We start from the raw sequence: 20,342 nt of genomic DNA on the forward strand, positions 1-20,342 counted from the left end.
AGGATAAGCACATAACTGTTGGAGGGTAAAGATATCTAAACAAATGGGGGGAACCCCGTGAAGACTGCCCCCTGGAGGCCAGTTCTGCAGCGCCTGGTGAACTGTAGCTGCAGTGGGCCTTCCGAAGTGTGTGACACAAGGCGGACAGATTTCGTTCAGGGCACTGGGGCGAGCGATACACACTCGGCTCCTTGTGAAGCCTGGTCAATGGGGGCTTTTTCTCTGGGAATGGCTGTGTTTGTTTAGCATAAGCCTGACTGTGGAACGTGGCCCATGGTCCATGAATGTCTCATTCAAGCGCCCTGAAAGCCTCAAGCAAAACGCACCGTGCTCCCCCCCCCCAACACTCCCCCGCCCGGAGTACCCACAACGGGTTGTGCAACACCCATTATCTCCCGAAGTCGGGCCGAGTAGCTGGCTTTGTACATCCTGGTCAGCCCTCTCCCTCGCAGAAATGGCACGCATTCACCAGCTCTGCCAAGAATGCTGTTCAGCGTCTGAGGTGCGCCGGGGTTTTGAGGTTTGGGGTGTTGCGTCACGGACAGAAGGCTACGCATGAACCCCACGGAGGCCCCCCGGCTGAAAGACGCCTCAGTGTTCCAGGGGCTGACCACACCAGTCAGAGTCAGAGCCTCACCCCCTGGCCCCCAATGAAGGAACCGGGGGGAATTATGGGAAGGAAGTTGAGGCGGGTGAGATGAGTAAACCGACACGAGCGACCTCAGGCAGACCCCCAGACCTCAACGCGCCAGATCAGCATCATTCACAGCTGATCGAAAAACTGAACTACAACAACCAGAAACCAGGCCGCCTCACTCAACACCCGCTAGACTGCGGAGGCTCAAAAGCACTCCAACGACAAACATAAGCAACGTCTGAAAATGTGTTCTAACAGCTCAAATTAGGTATATTAGGCACATGCTTTCACTTCGAACATTCAGCTTGTGCTGCCTTCTTTAGAGGGCCTTTTTTATGTTTAGAGCGCCATCTAGTGTTCAACGAGAAATAACTGCAAATCATCAAAGTAAATGGAAAGGCTACCACTTACCGGTAGACAATGAATTCTTCTGAAATCATTTCAGTTCTAACCTCTGATCTCTAATAACTGAAGGTTGAAGCTACTAGGTGACACCCTTCAAAGACTTCTCCAGGACTCCCTCTTAGTTCTTTGGGTGACTATGCGACAAACAGGCATAAGCCATGACATGTACCTGCAATAGTTAGATCAACTGAACTAGTCCAAACCACCAAGAACTGACCAGGCATGTGTATGCACAGTAACCACCACTCCTCCCTCAGTGATAATTATAGATAGATAATTTACAAAAGGATGTGCAAAATACCAGTCTTAATTCTCTTTTAATCAGTGTTATTGTGTATTAATTTCCTGATCTCAGCACATGCTGAAAGTCAAGCGTTAATTTTGATTAGAACGGCACCCAGTTCTTTTAATAGAGGTAAATGCGGTTCCGATAGGTGTCACAATGAAATGTGCACCAGACTAAATGCATGAACATAACACGCACCTCACAATGTCACGCAAGGTCAGCCATTTTTATTTCTGAGAAGATGCTTTTGGCAGAATACATAAATAGAGAGATCCATGACCGACAGCTTTACAATCCATTGGAACATCTCGATGGATTTTTTAAAATTTGTTTCAGTTTAATCAACTGACAAAACATGCCTCTATCCACAGGAGAGTGGCTTCCTCTTGGAGCACATTCAGTCCCTCCATAACGATGAGTGTCCGCAGATCTTCAACAGGGCAGGGGCTGTGCTGGGGTATGGTGGGGTAGAATCTGCCGATGTGGAGGCGTGACTGACTGAAGGGGGTGCGGGAGGGGTCAGGAACCAGCACAGAGCAGCTCCCTAACCCTTCCGTCTGAGAGAAGAGCCAGTCCTAATACAAAATCTCACACACGCGCACACACTCATACACACACACACACACACACACACACACACTGGTTTCCTTCGCTGGGCCCGGTCATGAGGGCGTCAGGCCTTCCTCTTGCTCCTCTGCATCCTCTTCCCCAGCTTGGCCCCCTTCTGCGCCCCTCTCACCATCCCCTTAAACTGGCCCTGCAGCTTGGCCTTTTTCCTGTGGAGAAAGCACATTCGTGGCGGTTACCCCAAAGCGCTCAAACAGTCAGTCAACTCCACCACCCCACTCTGAAACGCATACATTTAACCTACTGATGGGAGCAGGGTGGAGCGATTAAGTTGCTTAGTGTGGTAAAGCGGTTAGGCACAGAGGTCACAACCCAAAGGCTGCTGGTTCGGGTCCCCACTGGAGCACTGCTCTTGTACCCTTAGACCACTAGGTACTTGACCCAAATTGCCTCAGCAATAAAACATCCAGCTGAATCAATGGGTAAAATGTACAAAGTTTCTCTGGATAAGAGTGTATACTACGCAACTAAATGTAATGTAATGCGAAATGATGTCTTTACGGCAAAATGTCTGGATAGTTTTATGCCAGTCTGATTGCTACCACATGGTGGCTCCACGTAAGATCACTCTCATCACTAGTTTAATAGATTCCCCTCACCCACACCCTACATACTGTATATCAAAATGTAGCTTAACATCTGTAGAGTACCAGTAAGTGTGTCACATATTTCGTATTTTGTATGTAAGTTCACCCCAAATCAAACTCATCTGACATGTATACATGAGTTCACTGATCTTTATGCGATCTGATCAGTCATCTCATGCTCTGAGCCACCTCCCAGTCTATCCAGACAAGATAAGGATCAGTGGATGTGTGTAGATCAGCAAATAGGTAAAAAGACCCATTGCAGACCTGGTTTAGTTTCTTATACCTGGGGTGAATCTGAGACAAAGTGGGAATAGGGACATCAAGCATTTAAAAGGAAGGAAAACATGCCATTATGACTTTTGGATTGTTGTTCTGCTGCAAAATTGTACTTCCTACAATAAAAGTGGGTTTTGTGTATTTCATTAGACAGCAGGAGAACAGCTGACTTATTAAAAACCAACATCATAACGCTGTGCCCTAATCTGCATATAACATCATCAAGTGCAACCGAAACAGCCGTTTTGCCTAAATAACTAGCAGACACATTACCCATAGTCCATTGCAAAAATAACATGCTCATAACTGTTTGTTGACCTCAGATTGCTGAGCTTTCCAGAGGAGACCTTTACTTCCTCATTAAACACTCAACTCACTGGGTTACTTGCATACATTTCTTTAAGCATCCAGTAAGAAAAAGCAAATGCCTGAATGACCAAAGGTTCAATTCACACACAATTCATTCAAACAGTATGGGACATTTCACTACGATTAAGTGACTAAACAATGTGCACCGAGTTGATGGTTATTTCACCGTACCTTCGGTTGAGCTGAGCTTTCTTCAGCGGGATGTAGGCGTACGGGTCAACCTTGCCTTTCTTCTTAATATCGCCTCTTCCCTTCTGAAACACACAGGAAACATGACAAAACATTTTAAAATTCCACATGACAGCAATACAGTGCTTGCTCGTAATGTTGCAGTTAGCGGTGTAGCTTAGAGTAGTCTGTAGTTTGAAGGACGCTATATTGACATTCTATTTTATGCTGAATAGTTCAGGCTAGTTTATAACGAAGAAACATGAGTCATACACTTTTCACAGTACAGCAATGTTATATACAGTAGTTCCGTGACTAGGGGCAGTATTATTGTAAAACTATATACTACCACTTCCACCATGCTTTTAGCAAGTTCATTGAAAAGCAGTAACAAATGGAACTACTTGAGGAAAGGAAAGATGTGAGAAACTGTAGGTGGCTCTGTGAGAAAAGCAGGGAACCCTGTGTTACTAAGGCCCCGCAGAAGTGTCTGTGTTTGGCAGCTGATGCCGACTGCCAGGTGTCTCTCCTCACCTTGGCTCTGTAGTCTGCTCCTGATTCCCCTTTCTGTGACAGAGGCCTGTGGATCCCAGAGCCACCAGCTGGGGAACGCAGAAACGCACACGCGCAGAAGCACACACGCAGAAACACACACGCGTGCACACACAGGGACAGGATGAGAGAAGAGAGTCATTTCACCAACATATCACTGCTCCAGTCATCTGGGACTAAAATACACTTATTTAAATAAACTAATACTGAAATCATAATCATTAATAAACAAGGAATAATTTATTTCTGAAACGCCACTACCATGATTTATGATAATTCTTGAAAAGTCACAGATAAATAATAAACAAAACCTAGGGAAAGTGTGTGGTTCATACAGTTTATATATATATATATATATATATATATATATATATATATATATATATATATATATATATATATATATATATATCATTCTTATATATACATATAAGAATGACATGCAAATCCTTGCAACACCCAACCACTCTGCCTGGCTTAAATCATATCATGAAATACACTGTGTCTTTTCAAACATCTATTTAGTGTCATCAAATACTTTCATCATTTAGCCAGTTGATATTAAAAAAGCTGACATACCTTTGTATTTCAGCTGAGGCTCAATGTCCATATCGTCATCAAAGTCATCATCTTGGAATCTCCTTTTCTGAGTCTTTTTCTGTGGGGGAAAGAGAGCAGTATTATTTTATAACCACAGGACCAGTGTGGAAATGTCATGCCACCCTAAAGCCAATACAATGTCCCAATCTAGATGCATGCACCACTCTGTAAGCTATACACACCCGTTTACCTGAAGGACAAATAGCTCTATTACCATTAGCATTAGCACAATATTCTCAATAAGCTTGAATCCAAACGTGAGCAAAATTGATCAGTTAAATCAGAATATACTCACGCTCTTAACTCCAGCTTCCTCCAAAATATCTTTCATTTCTCCATCATCACCTTGAGGGAAAGTGTACACATTAAACTCTACCATACTGTAATACAATAATATTGTTGATAATGAAAACAAAATACACTGTCTTGTATTACCTTCCCCATTATTAAGCCACCAAGCACCAGCTTATATGGGTTGAAATTAATGCAGGTGAGTTTATAACATTTAAAACTAGCTACAAGTGTACTAGTTTAATCCCAGTTAATAAGAGACTGAAACTGTTCCAGGAAAAAACTGACAAAACAGTACATGTTGGGAGACAACAGTTTATTTGAGGGAGACTCTATGGTCAATAGAGATAAAACATCAAACTAATTAAGACATTAATGTTCTTACAAGGTGATGAATGGTTTTGTGTGTGTGTGTGTGCGCGCACATACTAGCATGTGTGTTGATCTCTGTGGAGTTACTCAATCTGAGCTGCTGCTCAAAGGTTACCTTTAGCTTTTTCATCCTCGTCTCCCTCTTCTCGAATGATCAGACGTCCATCTGATGTCACCTTGAAACCGTGCTGAACCTTGCTGGCCTTCTTCAAGTCTGGGTTTGTAGCTGAGGGGTTTCAAACAGGAAGCAATGTCAGAGATCATTCCACTCATTCACTACAAAAGCAAACACCCTATGCCTAAAACATGGGAACTTCAGCTGTACTAAAAGACCTTTTTGCAAGTAGTAGACTAGTTGACTTCTGCCAACTGAAAGAAACACATTTTAGAATTACAGAGGAAATCTTGACACTAGAACATCACAATTTTAATGACAAGAACAAGCCATTCAGCACAATTAGGCTTATCACTTTGCCTCTAGTCTACTGTGTTTTTAGCACTGTGTCCAGCCTGCTCTTGATCACTGTAAGGGTCTCTGCTTCCACTACAAATGCTATGAAATTATTTATTGCTTTGATCACTCTGCAGTAATGTCAGTGTAGTACATACCATTTAGCTTTAACTAATTTTGCCCTCATCTGCTGCCAACAAAACTTCAAACAGGCTCTGTAATCCACTTTGTGAATCAGTTTTAAAAACGAGTACTGTAACCCTGATCAATTCCCACCGAATCTCCTTTTGCCAAGACATTAAACAATCACACGTGGGGTATTTTTTGATACTTAGAAACGAACACAGACCGAGAACTCTCTGCGACACTTTGGGGTCGAGGAAGTTGAGTGGTTCGTCCGCCTCTCCCTCTTTGAGCCAGGCCTGGCCCTTCTGGCGCGCCGGCTTCTTCTGGCCCTTCTTGGGCTTCTCGTCCTCAGAGTCGTCCGAGTCAGACTCGGCGAGGATCTCCTCGATGCTGTGGAAGAGACGGAGACAAAGCCTTACTCACTGAGCCTCTCCGAGCGCTGTAAAGCTCGCTGTCCATCACTGCGGCGAATGGAACATAATCACGTGACTCAGAGCGCCCCCTAATGCACAAACGGTTTTTACTGAAATACTGGAGGGTAAACTGCATTTAGTCAAAGGTGTTCCATTAATATTTTTGAAAAAGAGGTTTATGCTTGATTTGTACAGCACCAAAACTTCACACTGCCATTAAAATACAGAAAGACATTAAAAATGTTTTCATTAATTTTAATTGCTTGTTCAGTGTTTGTTCACATTTAACTATAAACAGCTTATTTTACGAAACCTTTTTTTTTTACGATAACAAGAGGTATAATGGAACACATCACTGCTGCTACTGCTGTTGTGGAGTCCAATGAGATGAAATGGACTACCCCTCCAAGGCACAGATGGTATCTGCTTTTTGGTTCCATTGTGTTTGGGTGACTGACTGGACTGTACCTCTCTCCCTTGGCCTTGGGGGTGTCCTCCTCGCTCTCTGAGCCCTCCTCCTCAGCCTTTTGCATCAGCTTGCGTCTCTTGGTTCTGGCCTCGGCCTTGCGGATGTTGGCCAGCACCTTGTGGTGCTCCTCCGGCAGCATGCTCTTGACCAGTTCAAACCTGTGAGCGCACACACACACACGCACACACACATTTACACACACACACACACACAAACACAATTATACAGTCAGCACAATAATCTACAGTACATTCACAGACTAAATATCCACATCTTTGAACAGATGGGCATTTCTGTGCAGTACAGCACTGCCACGTGCCAAACATTTTATCTACAAACTTGACATAGGTGATCCTCTATTTTTCCACTGTGAGTCTGTGCAGTCTGTGCATTTTAGAGAATCCTCATCAGTTCAGAAGATTAGGTCTTTAAATTCTGCTGCATGAATTCACTTGAATCTTACCCAAACTTGCGGATGAATTTGGTGAAGATGTTCTTCAGTTTCGTCCTGAAATGCCTCCTTACATCGTCTTTGATATTCCCAATTCCCTCCATCTACAAGGGAAATGAAAGGATTATGACACACTGATCTGATCAAATGAATCAGAGGATCTGATGAAACGATGCATAAGAAAGTGGTTTGTCATAATTAGATCATCACTTTATTGACTGCCTGTCATGGTGTTTGGCATGATTTTAAACCCCACAGCACCCAGAACTGTGACTCACGATGACGGGCACGTGGCTGGCCAGGACTTTGATGTCCATGATGAAGAGGATGACTTTGATGAAGCCCAGCGCCGCCTTGACGATCTCCCGCGTTCGGGACATGAGCAGGAGGCAGACGTTTTGGAGGAGCTGCTCCAGCACTGCCACGTCCATCGAATCTGCGGAGAGAGCGCAAAGCCTCACCTTCCGGCCTGATGGAACCGAGGACCGACCAATCAACACGCATAACAGAGCGCTGTCAGAGGCCGCCGAGAGGCCCTCTCAATGTCAACTGCAGCAAGTGCCTGGGCTGGACGCAACATACATCTGTCAGACTCCTCTGTGAGTAACATCAACTCCATACATCTTTGGCATGTCAAAGCACTTAATCTCTTGGGTATACTTTTGGCAGTGTAGCATAGTGGTTAAGGAGCAGGACTCGTGACCCAAAGGTTGCCGGTTCGATTCCCCACGGGGGCATTTCTGCTGTACCCTTGGGGCAAGGTACTTAATCCACAATTGCCTCAGTAAATATCCAGCTGTATAAACGGATGACATTGTATTGTATCCATTGCTCTGGATAAGAACGTCTCCTAAATGCCACTAATGTAATGTAATGTACTTTTCGCTTGATGTTTGATGCTTGATGTCTTTACACAGAGAGCCTGTATTAAGGTATTAAGCTCCAAATATATAAATATGTTGAAAATCAAATTACAGCAGAGTTACAGTTAACAATGACATTTTTCATTCTTGAACATTTTCCTGATCATTTTTTCAGACTCTTGGTGCTTTCTTTGTAGATAAGGAAGTAAAATGGAGTAGTTGGCAATGACATGCTGTTCACAGTGTGCAGGGATGCCCTGCAGCCAGTTAAAAGCACCTAGTGTTGCTCCTAAATATAAAAGCCAGGAAAACAGGTCAGCCCTATGTAGCATGCTTCTATAAAGTATGTCCTACTACACTCTTCTTGACATATTCTTGACATTTTTCTGTCAAAACGTAAAAAATCCATATGCACATGAAATAGTACACATTTATGATAATCTGGAGGCAATCTATTGACAATATTTAAAGAGCCGTTTACATGAGTCCTTCAAATACGTGATCCATCTTGAGATATGAGAAGTGAATGTAATAGGAAAAAACTGTTGCTACTGCTATGAAAAGACACTGCTGCTACAAATCAGGAGACCGCTCACCTTTGAACTCAAAGACGAGCCGGGTCAGGGCCAGCACAGTGCACGTGATCATGGTGACGGAGCCGCTCAGCCCGACGTAGACCAACGCCAGGTACTGCTCCATGGCCTCTGCAACATGCACACACACACACATCCACAGCTTAAAACGCAGTCCCCACAAAGCACGGCTCCACAGACGCGCTGTCAAACACCGCCCTCGGGGCACCCTCTGCTGGCTCACCTCTGGAATTGCCGCAAAAGCGGATGAAGGCCTGGGCCATCTCCACCAGCAGAGTGTAGGCGTTTTTGCGAGCCCCCACTGACACCTCCTTGGTGCAGATGATAACCTGGGGGAAAAAAATGTATCTTTAACCCTACTGTTTAGATTAAAACAGGTCAGTATCACTGAATGGAAAACTGTGGACACTTATGACAAGAAACCAAACTTATGCATGTATAAGTGTGTGTGCATATGTGTGAAAGTTACCAAATGGGACCGTTCACAACAAAGACAACGGCTTTTGAATTTTGATTTAAAAATCTACAGCTACAGATTTAAAAAGCTACAGCAAGACTGTATATTACCAACAAAGCCAGAGTTAAAGGAATACACTGAAATTTGCTTTTTTTTTCCAATAAAATCCAGCACCCCAAGAAGTCAGCTTCATAGTCACAGTTCCCTTTCCACAAGGGTCATCTGGAAATGTTTTGCGCTATGCACCAGCAGTGAGATCAGAAATCTCACATTTCCTTAGCCATTTTCCATTGTGTTGGACTGCAGGCCTTCAGTACAGGTCAGACACACACCTCTGGCAACAGAGCTGCAATGAACTCCCTGTGCTCCTCACTCAACTGCTTCACAATGTGGATCAGGCACTTCAGTCTGGGCTGAGAGAGGGAGAGAGAACGAATGTGGTCAGAACAGGGCAGGGCACAGTCAAAACACAGGACACAGAATGCAGTCAGAGCAGTGTCAGAAAGCAGTCAGCACAGGGTCAGAATCGGGTCCAACGGCAGTCACTCATCAAAATAGGGTCAGGGTAGGCTGTCACAACAGTTAGAGCAGGCTCAGAGCAGGGTCTGAAGGTGGTCAAAATGTGGTCAGGACAGGGTCAGAACACAGTCAGAACAGGATTGAAGCGCTCAACTCCCCCCTCACTGGGCTCAAACGACAGGCTTACCCTCTTGGCGGGTGAGGCGGCGCTCTTCAGCGAGCCCAGCAGAACCTTCTGGAGCTGCTCCAGGTTGGCCAGGACAAACTGGCGGCAGGCCTCCCTCTGTCCCCCACACATCTCCTCCAGCACGCGGTACGCCTTCTTCTGTAGCCCCGCCTCCTTGCTCTGGGGGGAGGAGCACAGGCACGCTGAAGCAATGAAGCACCTGCTTCCACTTAGCCAATAGCCAATCAAAAACTGACTGAGGGACCACCGCAGCACGGTTCCTGCCACCTACCTCCAGGTACGGCCTCATGAGCTCGTAGGTTTTGGTCATGGTGGCCTCGTCCACACACGGCGCCATGGCGACCACCAGATCCATCACAGAGAGCCTACAGGACACACTCCATTAGAGCGCGTGCGGAAACTAGAAGCTTGGTGTATCCAGCGTTTCTTGTTCGGCCTTTAACAGCCACCGGCTGGCTCGAGAGTACACACATCTGGCTGTGTACTTTCCTTTCCAAATACTTACTGTGCCGACTCCAAAATCATTTCACCAAAAAAGTTCAAATGCATTTCAAATCCAAGTCAGGACATTCGTGTTAAGCACTGTATATTAGAGTAATCCCTAAGAGAACAACCCTGTGTGTGGTTTCAGAGGGGAAAACCCTACTTGTGAACTGGTAAGCCTGTATTTCCTGTATCTCTTGCTATACTCGCACAGATTCTCAGAGGAGAGACCGCAACATGTAGTATCGTTATAAGTCCCATCCAATTCCAAATAAGCCCTCAGGGGATGAGGCAAGAATCCTGGGATGCCGTTACCGTGTGAACTCTGTGCTGTCCGCAGCGCTGAGCTTCTCCGTGGCCTTCTGCAGGAACGTGCACACCAACTGAGAAGACAGGATAGAGGATCCCCGAGTTACTACAGCAGTAAAACCAGACTGTGGGAGTGCAGATCTCCACTGTGTGCCAGAACATTTTTTTATATTTCAACATATATATCTATTTTGTTCTCTATGTAATCACACTCTTACTCTAGATTTAGTCTACTGTGTTATTGCAGTTATGTCTTCCACTGAAAATTGCTGGATAAAGCCGTCTGTTGTGTTATAAAAGCGCTATACAAATAAAAATGAATTGAATTGAATTGAATTGAATTGTTAAATGTCAGTATACCAATTACACATTTCTAATAATGATGCAGCCACGTTCCTAAATTCACAAAGAGTACTGAATGAGTGACAAATTTTTGTCAAATTCACCTGTAGGTCAGTAATGGTCAGGTAGACTTTGATTGTGTCAAGCACAGCCATCCTGGAGGGGGCACTCTCGCCAGGGGCAGGCTGAGTACTGTACACGTTGAACAGGATGGGCAGAAAGTTCTTCGCAAAGCGACTGACTTCAGCCTTCTCCTCCTCTGCAAAGGTGGAAAAAACAGACACACTTTAAATACACTGTTTAGCGCAGGCAACAAACATCAATCACACATAGGTATGGTGAATAAATTGCATGTTGTTGCATATATATAATACATATATTTGTACAGACTACATTTAATATTACAATTGGCATTTAGCATAAAATATCTGACCTAAATACTTCTTTTATGATCACTGAAAACCGTTGTTTCATTCTTTCAAACTAAGATTCAAGTTTCCTCTGAATGACACACACACAAAACCCCTACCCTATCCCAACCCCACTGCACTGCTGACCTGTCTCGCAGCTCTTGTTGATGAGGGTGCGTAAGGCCTGGCAAATGGTCAACCGCAGGTCCGGCCGCTCGTTGATGGCCATGCCCAGCGCCCGGGCGATGCCCCTGAAGGATGTCGTGAGGTCAGTGGGCTTCATGCAGAACCCTGGCAGCATGGTCCACATCTGATGGGCAGATACAGTCAGTCAGTAAAACATACACTGAATGATGGGGTTTCATAGGCAACTGGAGCGGTGGTGTTGCAAAAAATAAACCCCAGGGAAAGACAATGGTTGGATGCAGCAAGCATTAATAAAATCATCCATGCAGCAGATATAAACACAGTACATATGTCCAATCAAAAATTTTCCCGTTCCTTTTCACATAATCAGTGACACTTTTGAGAAATCTTCAAAATCAGTTTCAAGATACTCACTGATGAGAGCGTACAACATTTGTAAATCAGAGTATTTGAAGTAACCTAAAATAAAGCTATCTTGTGTAATTTATCTAAACTTTATTTTACCAGATAGTTTTCTCAGTTGACCCTGTCTTTTGCAACAAATATAAATATCATATGATGAAATAAATGATTCTTAGAAGGACAGATTAAAAGAGCCAGAAGAGGAAATCAGCCAGGAGACCAGGGACCCCCCAGACCTTTGCAATAGGTACGAGAGGCAGGAGCTCAGTTTAACATCATGTCTGAAAGACATCTCCTACAACACAGTGTCCCCATCACTGCACTAGGGCATCGGTCTCCTGTGAGGTCAAGAGGGAAGACTGCCCCCTAAGGGCCCACCAGCACCACTTCCAGCAGCAATCCGTTTTTCCCAGAAAGCCTTCCATCTAGGTTCTGACAATTTCTAACCCTGCTTAGCTTCAGCCATCAGTCAGGAGAGTGTTGCAGGGTGGTATGGCAGGCTATGACAGTATTAGAGACAGACAGAGAAGAGGCCTTGAAGCCTCTAAAGCTTTCTTGTTTCCGCGTCTGCGACCCGTTCCTCACCTGCAGCTGCAGCGTCTGATACACCTTGGCCTCCAGCTTCTGCCCTTCTTTCTCCAGCTCCTCAGCTGAAATGCAGAGACAGAGGCGACGCCAGGGAGGTGAGCTACGGACTAACGCAGAGACCCGAGTGCGAACGTTAAAGACCGGGAAGAAACCACACCTCTCTGTCTGAGAGTGACGGCCAGCGGCAGGAAGTAGGAAGCGAAGTAGGCCAGCTGGGTGTTCTTCACGTGGTCCCGGATGACGGGGATCAGCCAGCTGCGGGGGAACTCCATGTCATCCCTGGAACACAGAAAAAGCAACGTCACAGTTTACACGTTTACATTTAACATTGCAGCTGCCCTACAGTAAACAAGTGCAGTAACACCTACCCGACTACAGAAATACAAAGAATAAATAGGTAAAGGAACAAGTTCTACTACAATTAGCAAAGATATGCTTGTTAGGTAATACAATTTTCTCAAGAGATGCAGGCAGAAACTAAGCAATTCTTACAGACATAAAAACCGAGAGACAATGACTGACTTTTGAACTGCTTTAGAAACAACTACAGCTACTGCTAACGACACACTGTGGATTACTCTCCTACAGTGAGCTGAAGCGAAAGCTGAAGCATAACTGAAGGAATCTGCAAGGTCCCAATAGGAGGCATCATTCTGAACCAACCCATTCTTCACTGTCCCAATCATTCTTCAGGTCAGATAGCACCCTCAATCACAATTTTCTTTTTGAAAATAAAGAGTCTAAACTCTACACTGCAACTAATTTGGGCAGCCGCCAAACCCATCCCCCACCCATTGTGGGTGGCGGCCAGCACATTTGCAGTGTGATCGTGGCAGCCAAACTCACTGTGTTCCAGTGATCTGCAGGGGGACTGCGGTTAGGACCACCTCCGGGCCCATGCTCTCCACAGCGCCCCCTACTGCCAGGTCCAGCTCACCAGAGAAGGGGAAGCGAGGTGTGGCCCGGAGGTCACTGAGGGACTGCAGGCTCTGAATGAAAGAATGAGACAGACCACATTTGTTCACATCAAAGCATGCCCAAAATCATGACCACCCATACTCCAACCTTCATATTATTCTGGTCTCTGTTCCACCAGACGGATCCACCATTTGACTCTGCCCAACACCTGCTCCCTCACCTTGGCCATGATGGGATGCGCCTGTTTCCCGGCAACCCTGTAGAAGCAGCCCAGCACCTGAAATACGAAGGGCCAGGAGGAGTGGAAGCGGTAGGTCAGCCCCTCCTCCACGATGCTGAAACACAGGAAAGGAAACCACCGTGAGCATGCTGGTGAGGCGGAGCTCAGGGCTGCTGGGACGCCCACCACGGAAGGTGATGTCACCCCACGAGACCACCAGGAAGAGAGCAGTTAGTGCCCTCTGCTGGAGGACTTTGGTCTTCAGCTCAGAGACTTGATCCCATCTCATCTCCCTCTACATGAAGCCAGCATGGGCCTCAGTCTTTCAACAGGCCTGTGTTACCACTTTCTACCAAGAGCGATACACGGGATAGCTTGCACTTTTTACTCTAATACCCTACGCTAGCACTTCTAATCACTCTGGAGTGATTTTGAGGCTGGTGCTGGATGTTCTTTACCTCAGGTGACACACAGGGGATTTACACCCACAATTCCCAGCTCCACAGGCCCATGGCTCTAAACCTTAGTCCAAACACTCCAGTTGTGAGCACCCCAAAGATGTACCATCTCTGCTACACTGAGACCTCACGTTTCCAGCATAGCACATCTGGCACCCGTCTCCCCCCCGCCCAACACACCCCCATCGCTTCCCTCATACGACCGCCTGGCAGACTCACCGGAACATCTTGCAGATGTAGGAGGCGTGTCCGGTGGAGGCGGTGGCCGTGACCAGCCCCACCTCTGCCATGTGTGGGGCTACACACTCGGTCAGGAGAGTCTGAAGAGTAAGGAAAGGAGCCCCTGGCGTTAGCTGCCATCAGTGACACTCACCATCACAGCACAGCACCATAAACATTCAAACCAGATCCTGAACAAGCCATGGCTACTGCTGCTATTAGCACTCAGCTGTGTTGATCTGGTCCAATTATGATGATGCTTATTTTCCTTTTGATTTGAAGGTACAAATGTCTGCAACTGAGGGGCCATTTACTCATCGACACCTACTTCACATACATGGTTATGATGTTTATATTTAGTGCAGGACTGCTTTGTTGGTGTCAGATAATTATGTTCTCTTATCTTACCCACTTCTACTATTGATGCTTTTAACTATGTTTGTCTGCAGTGCATCTTACTTTGCTGCACACAATCTGAGTTCAGTGGATAATAAAGACTTATGGAATTGAGAATCTCCTTTGAGGAGCAGTAAGTGGATCATGCCAGCAGTTCTGAAATGCCATATGTAACAGCTCTGTCTTACCCAATGCAAAGATATGCTTGACTAAACACTAATACAAATACTGACAAAAAATGACCTGAAAGTTTTCAGCCAACTTCTGAAATGCTGAATACAAGGATGTGGTCAAAGAATGATGAACACATGAACATGAATATGGGGCCCAAAGACATTTCATTTACATGAAACGGTCTTCAGGCCTCAGTCGGTGTCCATGGTGCTACTGTTGCTAACAGCTAAGGTGCATACGTAACGTTTAAGTCTGGAGTGTACTGAGCGAGGCATGGAGCTGCTCGGATGCTGACCTTCAGAGTCTGCGCTGCCGTGGAAACGACCTGCGTGTGCGGGGAAAGCAAGCAGGACATGGCTGTGGAGAAGAGACGAGGCAGGTGACCCAGACTCAGAGAGCTCTGCATACTGGAGGGGGGGGAGAGAGAGCGAGGGAGAGAGACACAGAGAATAATCACTCCTCCCATTCTCAGCTGTGACTGCGACTGCTCCCCAACATATTCCCAGCAGCTGGTATAACATGCTCTCTACAACAGAGTTTTCTGTTAAAGCAGCATGTATTCTGAAAATGGACACTTGGGAAAGTGGTGAACATGCCATGACGGTCTTGGACACTTCTATGGCATGGCGGGAAAAAAAAAACACTTCCCCAGGTTCTACTCTCTCACAGAACAACAAGCCTGATAGCTGAAACATGCTAGTGAGCTTGTCAGCTCCATGAAGAGAAGGTTGAAGTCCACAAAAGTACATGAATATAGAACTCTTCCCCTGCTTTGAGTGCAGACGTATTTGATTTGACTTGAGCTTCTTCTGCTTTATTGAGCTCCTCTTTTGCTTAGACTAAAAAGTATAGTTACAAATGCCATTACTGTAAATGTAAATGCCATTTAATGCCAATAATGGTAATGTAAATATGCTTTTGGACTAAAAAGGTATGTGTCCTCATTCAAAAGGTGTTTCCAAGTAAAACAATTTTTAAATAGAAATAAAGTATATCGCATTCACAGGCAAGGTTGCTGAAATTATCGTAAGCATAAACTCTGGGGAAAAACAGGCATAATTAAGCAACGCTTGACAGAGTATTACCTGGACAGGTGAATGTGGGCTTTCTCCATAACAGCCAGCCAGGCCAGCAAGGGCTGCAGGTCATTCTCACTGGGCAGGTAATCATACAGAGCCTGAAACACACAGAGTATGCACACAGACACACAGACACAGATAGACAGACACAGACACAGACACACACACACACACACAGTCACTTTTGTGCCATCTTCAGTGTGACATGGTCAGGGAGCATGTCTGACCGTAATGGCCCTAATAACTGCTGTGACTGCATATAGCTCTCACCGTGATGATCTGGGCGTTGAGCTCGGCGGAGAGGGTGGCGGGGTTGGGCTTGGCACTGAAGAGCTTGTGGAAGGCCTGCATGGCACCTGCCGTCACCAGCTTCAGAGCAATAAAAAACACATAACGGACATTGCTGAAACTGCACGCTAATCTTAAGACTTAAGCAAAACACAGCCCCCTGGATGTAGATACAGAGGAGGCTTGGCATTCAAACAACCAACCAACCAACCAACCAGTATTTAATTTCTCAAACCTTTACAAGAGTATCGTCAGATTGCTTTGAAAAGGACACGGTGGAACTGACTGCAAAAATTCATTAATCCTAATTGCTTGGTATTACGTTAATTGGGCTTACGAGCATTAGGACTTTGCGTTAGGCCTACATACCACATGGCTCAGGGTCATGACGCGAAGCAGAGTCTCGCAGCACGACTTGACAGCACTGAGGGGGAAGCCGGTCAGCAGGTCCTTCAGCAACCCCAGTACGTGGAGGGTGGTGGTGTCCTCTTTACTGCCTGAACAAAAATAAAAACACAGTTCATGAGGCTGGGTCTAAATAGTACACGCTACACAGTTCTCACAGAAATGTACGTTTCCGGTAGTGCACAGGAACAATGTGATCTCGGCAAGTACTGGACAAGAACACCGCTGCGAGAGAGCGCTTACCACCAGCTTGCTCCATCTCTTTGATGCAGAACTTGGCGGTGGTCACTGCAGCAGGGTGGTGTGAGGGGGCGGAGTCAGTGAACAGGAAGTCACTGCCTTTCAGGATGGAGCAGATGCCGTGCTGGGCAGCCTTACGCACCTGTGAGGGAACGAAGGAGAGAAAACTCATACAGGAGAAACTCACACTTCACTGTAAAGCACCACCATGGAGTAGGCACACAACCCAGCAGCACAGGAACCTCATTTGGGTGGCAGTGTAGCATAGTGGTTAAGGAGCAGGGCTCGTAACTGAAAGGTTGCCGGTTCAATCCCCGCTGGGACACTGCTGCTGTACCCTTGGGCAAGGTACTTAACCCACAGTTGCCTCAGTAAATATCCGGCTGTATAAATGGATAACATTGTAAAGAACTGTAACCTATGTAAGTCGCTTTGGATAAAAGCGTCTGCTAAATCAATAAATGTAAATGTAGACAATTCTGGGAATGAACTGAAATTCAATTTATCAACTGAAAATCACCCATCCTATTCTGTGACTTTTTTTAAATTAAGTAACTGGATTCCAGTTCATTTCCTAATTGGAAAGAGATTGACCCTAATTGATGATAATGTAAATGTGAAACAGAGGTAGGTAGTGCTTAGAACCACGACTCCATCCTGTGAGAAGAAAGAGGGAGGGGCTACAGTGGGGGGAGGGGCTAAGGAGGTACAGACCTTGGGTTTGGAGTGCACGGTGAAGCTCAGCAGGCCGTGGTACACCTGCAGGGTGGAGGGGTAACTCCACACTGACAGCTCCTGCTTCCGTAGCAAGGTGGCCAGGCAGGACAGTATCTGCAGTCCACACACACACACACACACACACACACACACACACACACACACACACAAATACATTTACACACAACCAATCATCATACAAAGTCCATTTACCAAGTCACTGAAACGTACATCCAACCAAACATTCACCCCGAGGTTAAATTTCAAAATACTCCACAATACCCAAAACTGTACAACCTGAATAGCCACTGTATAGTGCATAAAGCAGCTCTCAGTGCCCCTTGAGCACAAGAGAGACTTGTCTACTTGTTACATCAAGTCAAAGTCTGACTGCATCACTGTGGATGCCGGGGCCATGGAAACTCACCCAACGCAAGGCGGTGGAGGAGTCGGAGTTGGCCTGTGCAGACATGATGTCCATGAACACTTTGGACGTGTCCGAGAACCTCTTGATCAAAACCGGAGCCGGTACTCTGGAAACAGACAAGAGTAAACGGTCAAAGCCGTTTCAACCCTGGGTCCTGGAGGGCCTCTGTTTTTGCAGTCTTTCCAGGCCAAGAACTTAGCCACCTTGTACAACTCATCACTGTCCTGAGTAAGATTCCCTCCTTAGTTCTGAATGTGCTAGTGATGTATAAGAAGCTGGAAAAGCTCCCACAGTCTGACTGTGCTCCCCCTGGACCAAGCTTTCATGTACTACAATTTTCAGAGAGAGCAGAACCCATGGACTCTTACCTTTTCATCACTAGATTCAGTAGGTATGCCACTGCAGCCAAAGACTCACTGGAGTCAACCGCCTCCAAGGTGGTCATCTAACAGAAGAAGGTAAATATGAATACTAGCTGATAGCACAGATAACTTACTTCACACAGGAACACACTGGCTCACTTCAACCCTAAAAGCGAATGCCTCATTCAATGAAGGCTCAAAGCTAACATGTCATAACGTACCGGGCTGAAAACACAACACATTAAGCAAACGACAGGTGCCGGGGTCTGAAAGTGCTCACCAGAGCAGCAAAGTACTCCGTCTCCGTCTCCTTCCCCCCCTGGGCGCGGATCACCTCGGTGACGGCAGCAAGAACAGCACAGATCTGCGGGAATCATAACGCACGTGTCACCTCACACCTCTCCATCAGAGTTTAAACAAAACACTCATTCAGTAGTTCAAAGGGATTCATGCTACGGACCTCTTTGTGAGCGGCGGAGTTGGACTCCCAGAAGCGCTGGACCTTCCGGAATGTGAGGTTGGAGCAGTCCGACAGACCGCTGAGGAAGGTGCCCGAGGTCCTCTCCGAGAACGCCGCCTCCTCCGTGGAGCAGGCATCTCCGAGGCCACCCTCCCTCGTCTCCAGGGGTCCTGCCTGCAGCTCATTGTGGAGTTTGAGAGCATCTACGGTGAGGTCACTTTTCTCTGTGGGAGGAAAAGTTGCAAACATTAATGAATTGTGGTTGCACTGTGGTTGAACGCCTACACAAACGCACTAGGTATCATAGATGTATTCCCAAAATAAAAGCAAAACAGTCTGAGCTAAATCACGTCATTTAACGGAAATTTACCTTACCACTAATTAACCCTTGCAGATTAAATAATCTAGAGAAAATAATGATGATACAATTGCTTCATATGAGTAATGTATGCAAATACAGTTTTAATTGCTTCCGCAAAATAAAAAACGTGCATTTATCCATCATGTTCAGTGTTTCAGTACAAACCGTACCCTGTAGCTGTTAAATGCAGACACCTGTCTTAGGTCTAGTTTGACTGAAATTTTGCAGAACGTAGCTAGTTAGGTTGCGAACCATGTTTTACCGAAGTCACTCTACAAGTTCGCGATTTCTGTTTACGCTGTACCATAAACGTCACGTGTTCCGTCCACATTCAGTTAAAGGAACGTATCAAGGAGGCTAGCTAGATCAGCGTTTCCCAACCCTGCTCCTGAAGGCACACCGTCCTGCATATCTTCTATCTATCCCTGCTCTACCTACCTGACTGAACTCATCAGTGGCACTTTTGATTAGCTGAGCACACCTGATTTAGTCAAGCAGGAAGGATACATAGAAGATATGCAGGACAGTGTGCCTCCAGGAGCAGGGTTGGGAAACACGGAGCTAGATAGTTTCCGTTTAGAATAAATCTTTACACTATAGCACATTTCACTAATGCATTAATAATGACAACCTCTTATGTGTTGCTTTATGATCCTAGCATTGGTAGCCCAGATTACAACGACAGCCAGCTAGCAATGTAGCTAGCTATCAAACCAACTACGATCAGTCAGACGGCTAACTAGCTAGCTGCTCGGCACCCCCCTAATCCTACCCAAACATAGCCGGTTGGGTAAATTTTTGTGTTAATTTCATGTTCAAGTAGCTAACAACCAACAAATCGCTGGTTTCATGTTAAAATTACATTAATATGCCATCCTAAAGGGTAGGCACTTTCATAACAAAAGGTTTTCGCTCTTAATTAGTGAATTACTACTAAAGAATGTAGCTTGCTTGCTACCCACGTGTTATTTCGCAGGCCGCATAGCAGCGACTTATCTTTAGCTTGCTCCTATTAGCTTACCCGTAGGACGGCTAAAAAAGCGACTTCTGGCAGCTTGTCGATGCCGGCTTGCTTGCGGGTTCGAGTCACTACTGTGACCTTTCTTCCATCGCTTCAGTTTCTGTGCGGTTCCGGACCGAAGCTTTCCCGATTTCACCATGTTTCTGGTGAAAGTTGGACAGCCACTCTGTACGGTTCCTACCACTCCGCCAGTCGCACTCTGAGTGTCGTCACC

At 45.8% G+C, this 20,342-nt stretch overlaps 1 protein-coding gene across 1 annotated transcript; it reads right to left on the reverse strand.

Annotated features, from left to right (window-relative positions):
• Positions 1-1,558: 1,558 nt before the first annotated feature.
• rrp12 (ribosomal RNA processing 12 homolog) lies at positions 1,559-20,326 on the reverse strand. Its single transcript, XM_036546540.1, has 34 exons — positions 20,129-20,326; positions 18,747-18,970; positions 18,567-18,650; positions 18,293-18,369; positions 17,925-18,030; positions 17,495-17,611; positions 16,784-16,922; positions 16,505-16,632; positions 16,118-16,216; positions 15,854-15,945; positions 15,064-15,175; positions 14,199-14,299; positions 13,522-13,636; positions 13,230-13,372; positions 12,541-12,662; positions 12,381-12,445; positions 11,394-11,556; positions 10,941-11,095; positions 10,501-10,568; positions 9,974-10,067; positions 9,703-9,861; positions 9,329-9,409; positions 8,763-8,868; positions 8,543-8,650; positions 7,362-7,519; positions 7,096-7,187; positions 6,632-6,790; positions 5,974-6,140; positions 5,289-5,399; positions 4,806-4,855; positions 4,490-4,568; positions 3,893-3,960; positions 3,362-3,444; positions 1,559-2,104 (listed from the first exon to the last, which is right to left on the reverse strand). Exons 1-34 carry the CDS (start codon positions 20,265-20,267, stop codon positions 2,002-2,004), a joined length of 3,867 nt encoding a protein of 1,288 aa, XP_036402433.1. The 5' UTR covers positions 20,268-20,326; the 3' UTR covers positions 1,559-2,001.
• Positions 20,327-20,342: the final 16 nt, after the last annotated feature.

The sequence above is a fragment of the Megalops cyprinoides genome, chromosome 15 (genome assembly GCF_013368585.1).
Source record: "Megalops cyprinoides isolate fMegCyp1 chromosome 15, fMegCyp1.pri, whole genome shotgun sequence".
Classification (NCBI taxonomy): domain Eukaryota; kingdom Metazoa; phylum Chordata; class Actinopteri; order Elopiformes; family Megalopidae; genus Megalops; species Megalops cyprinoides.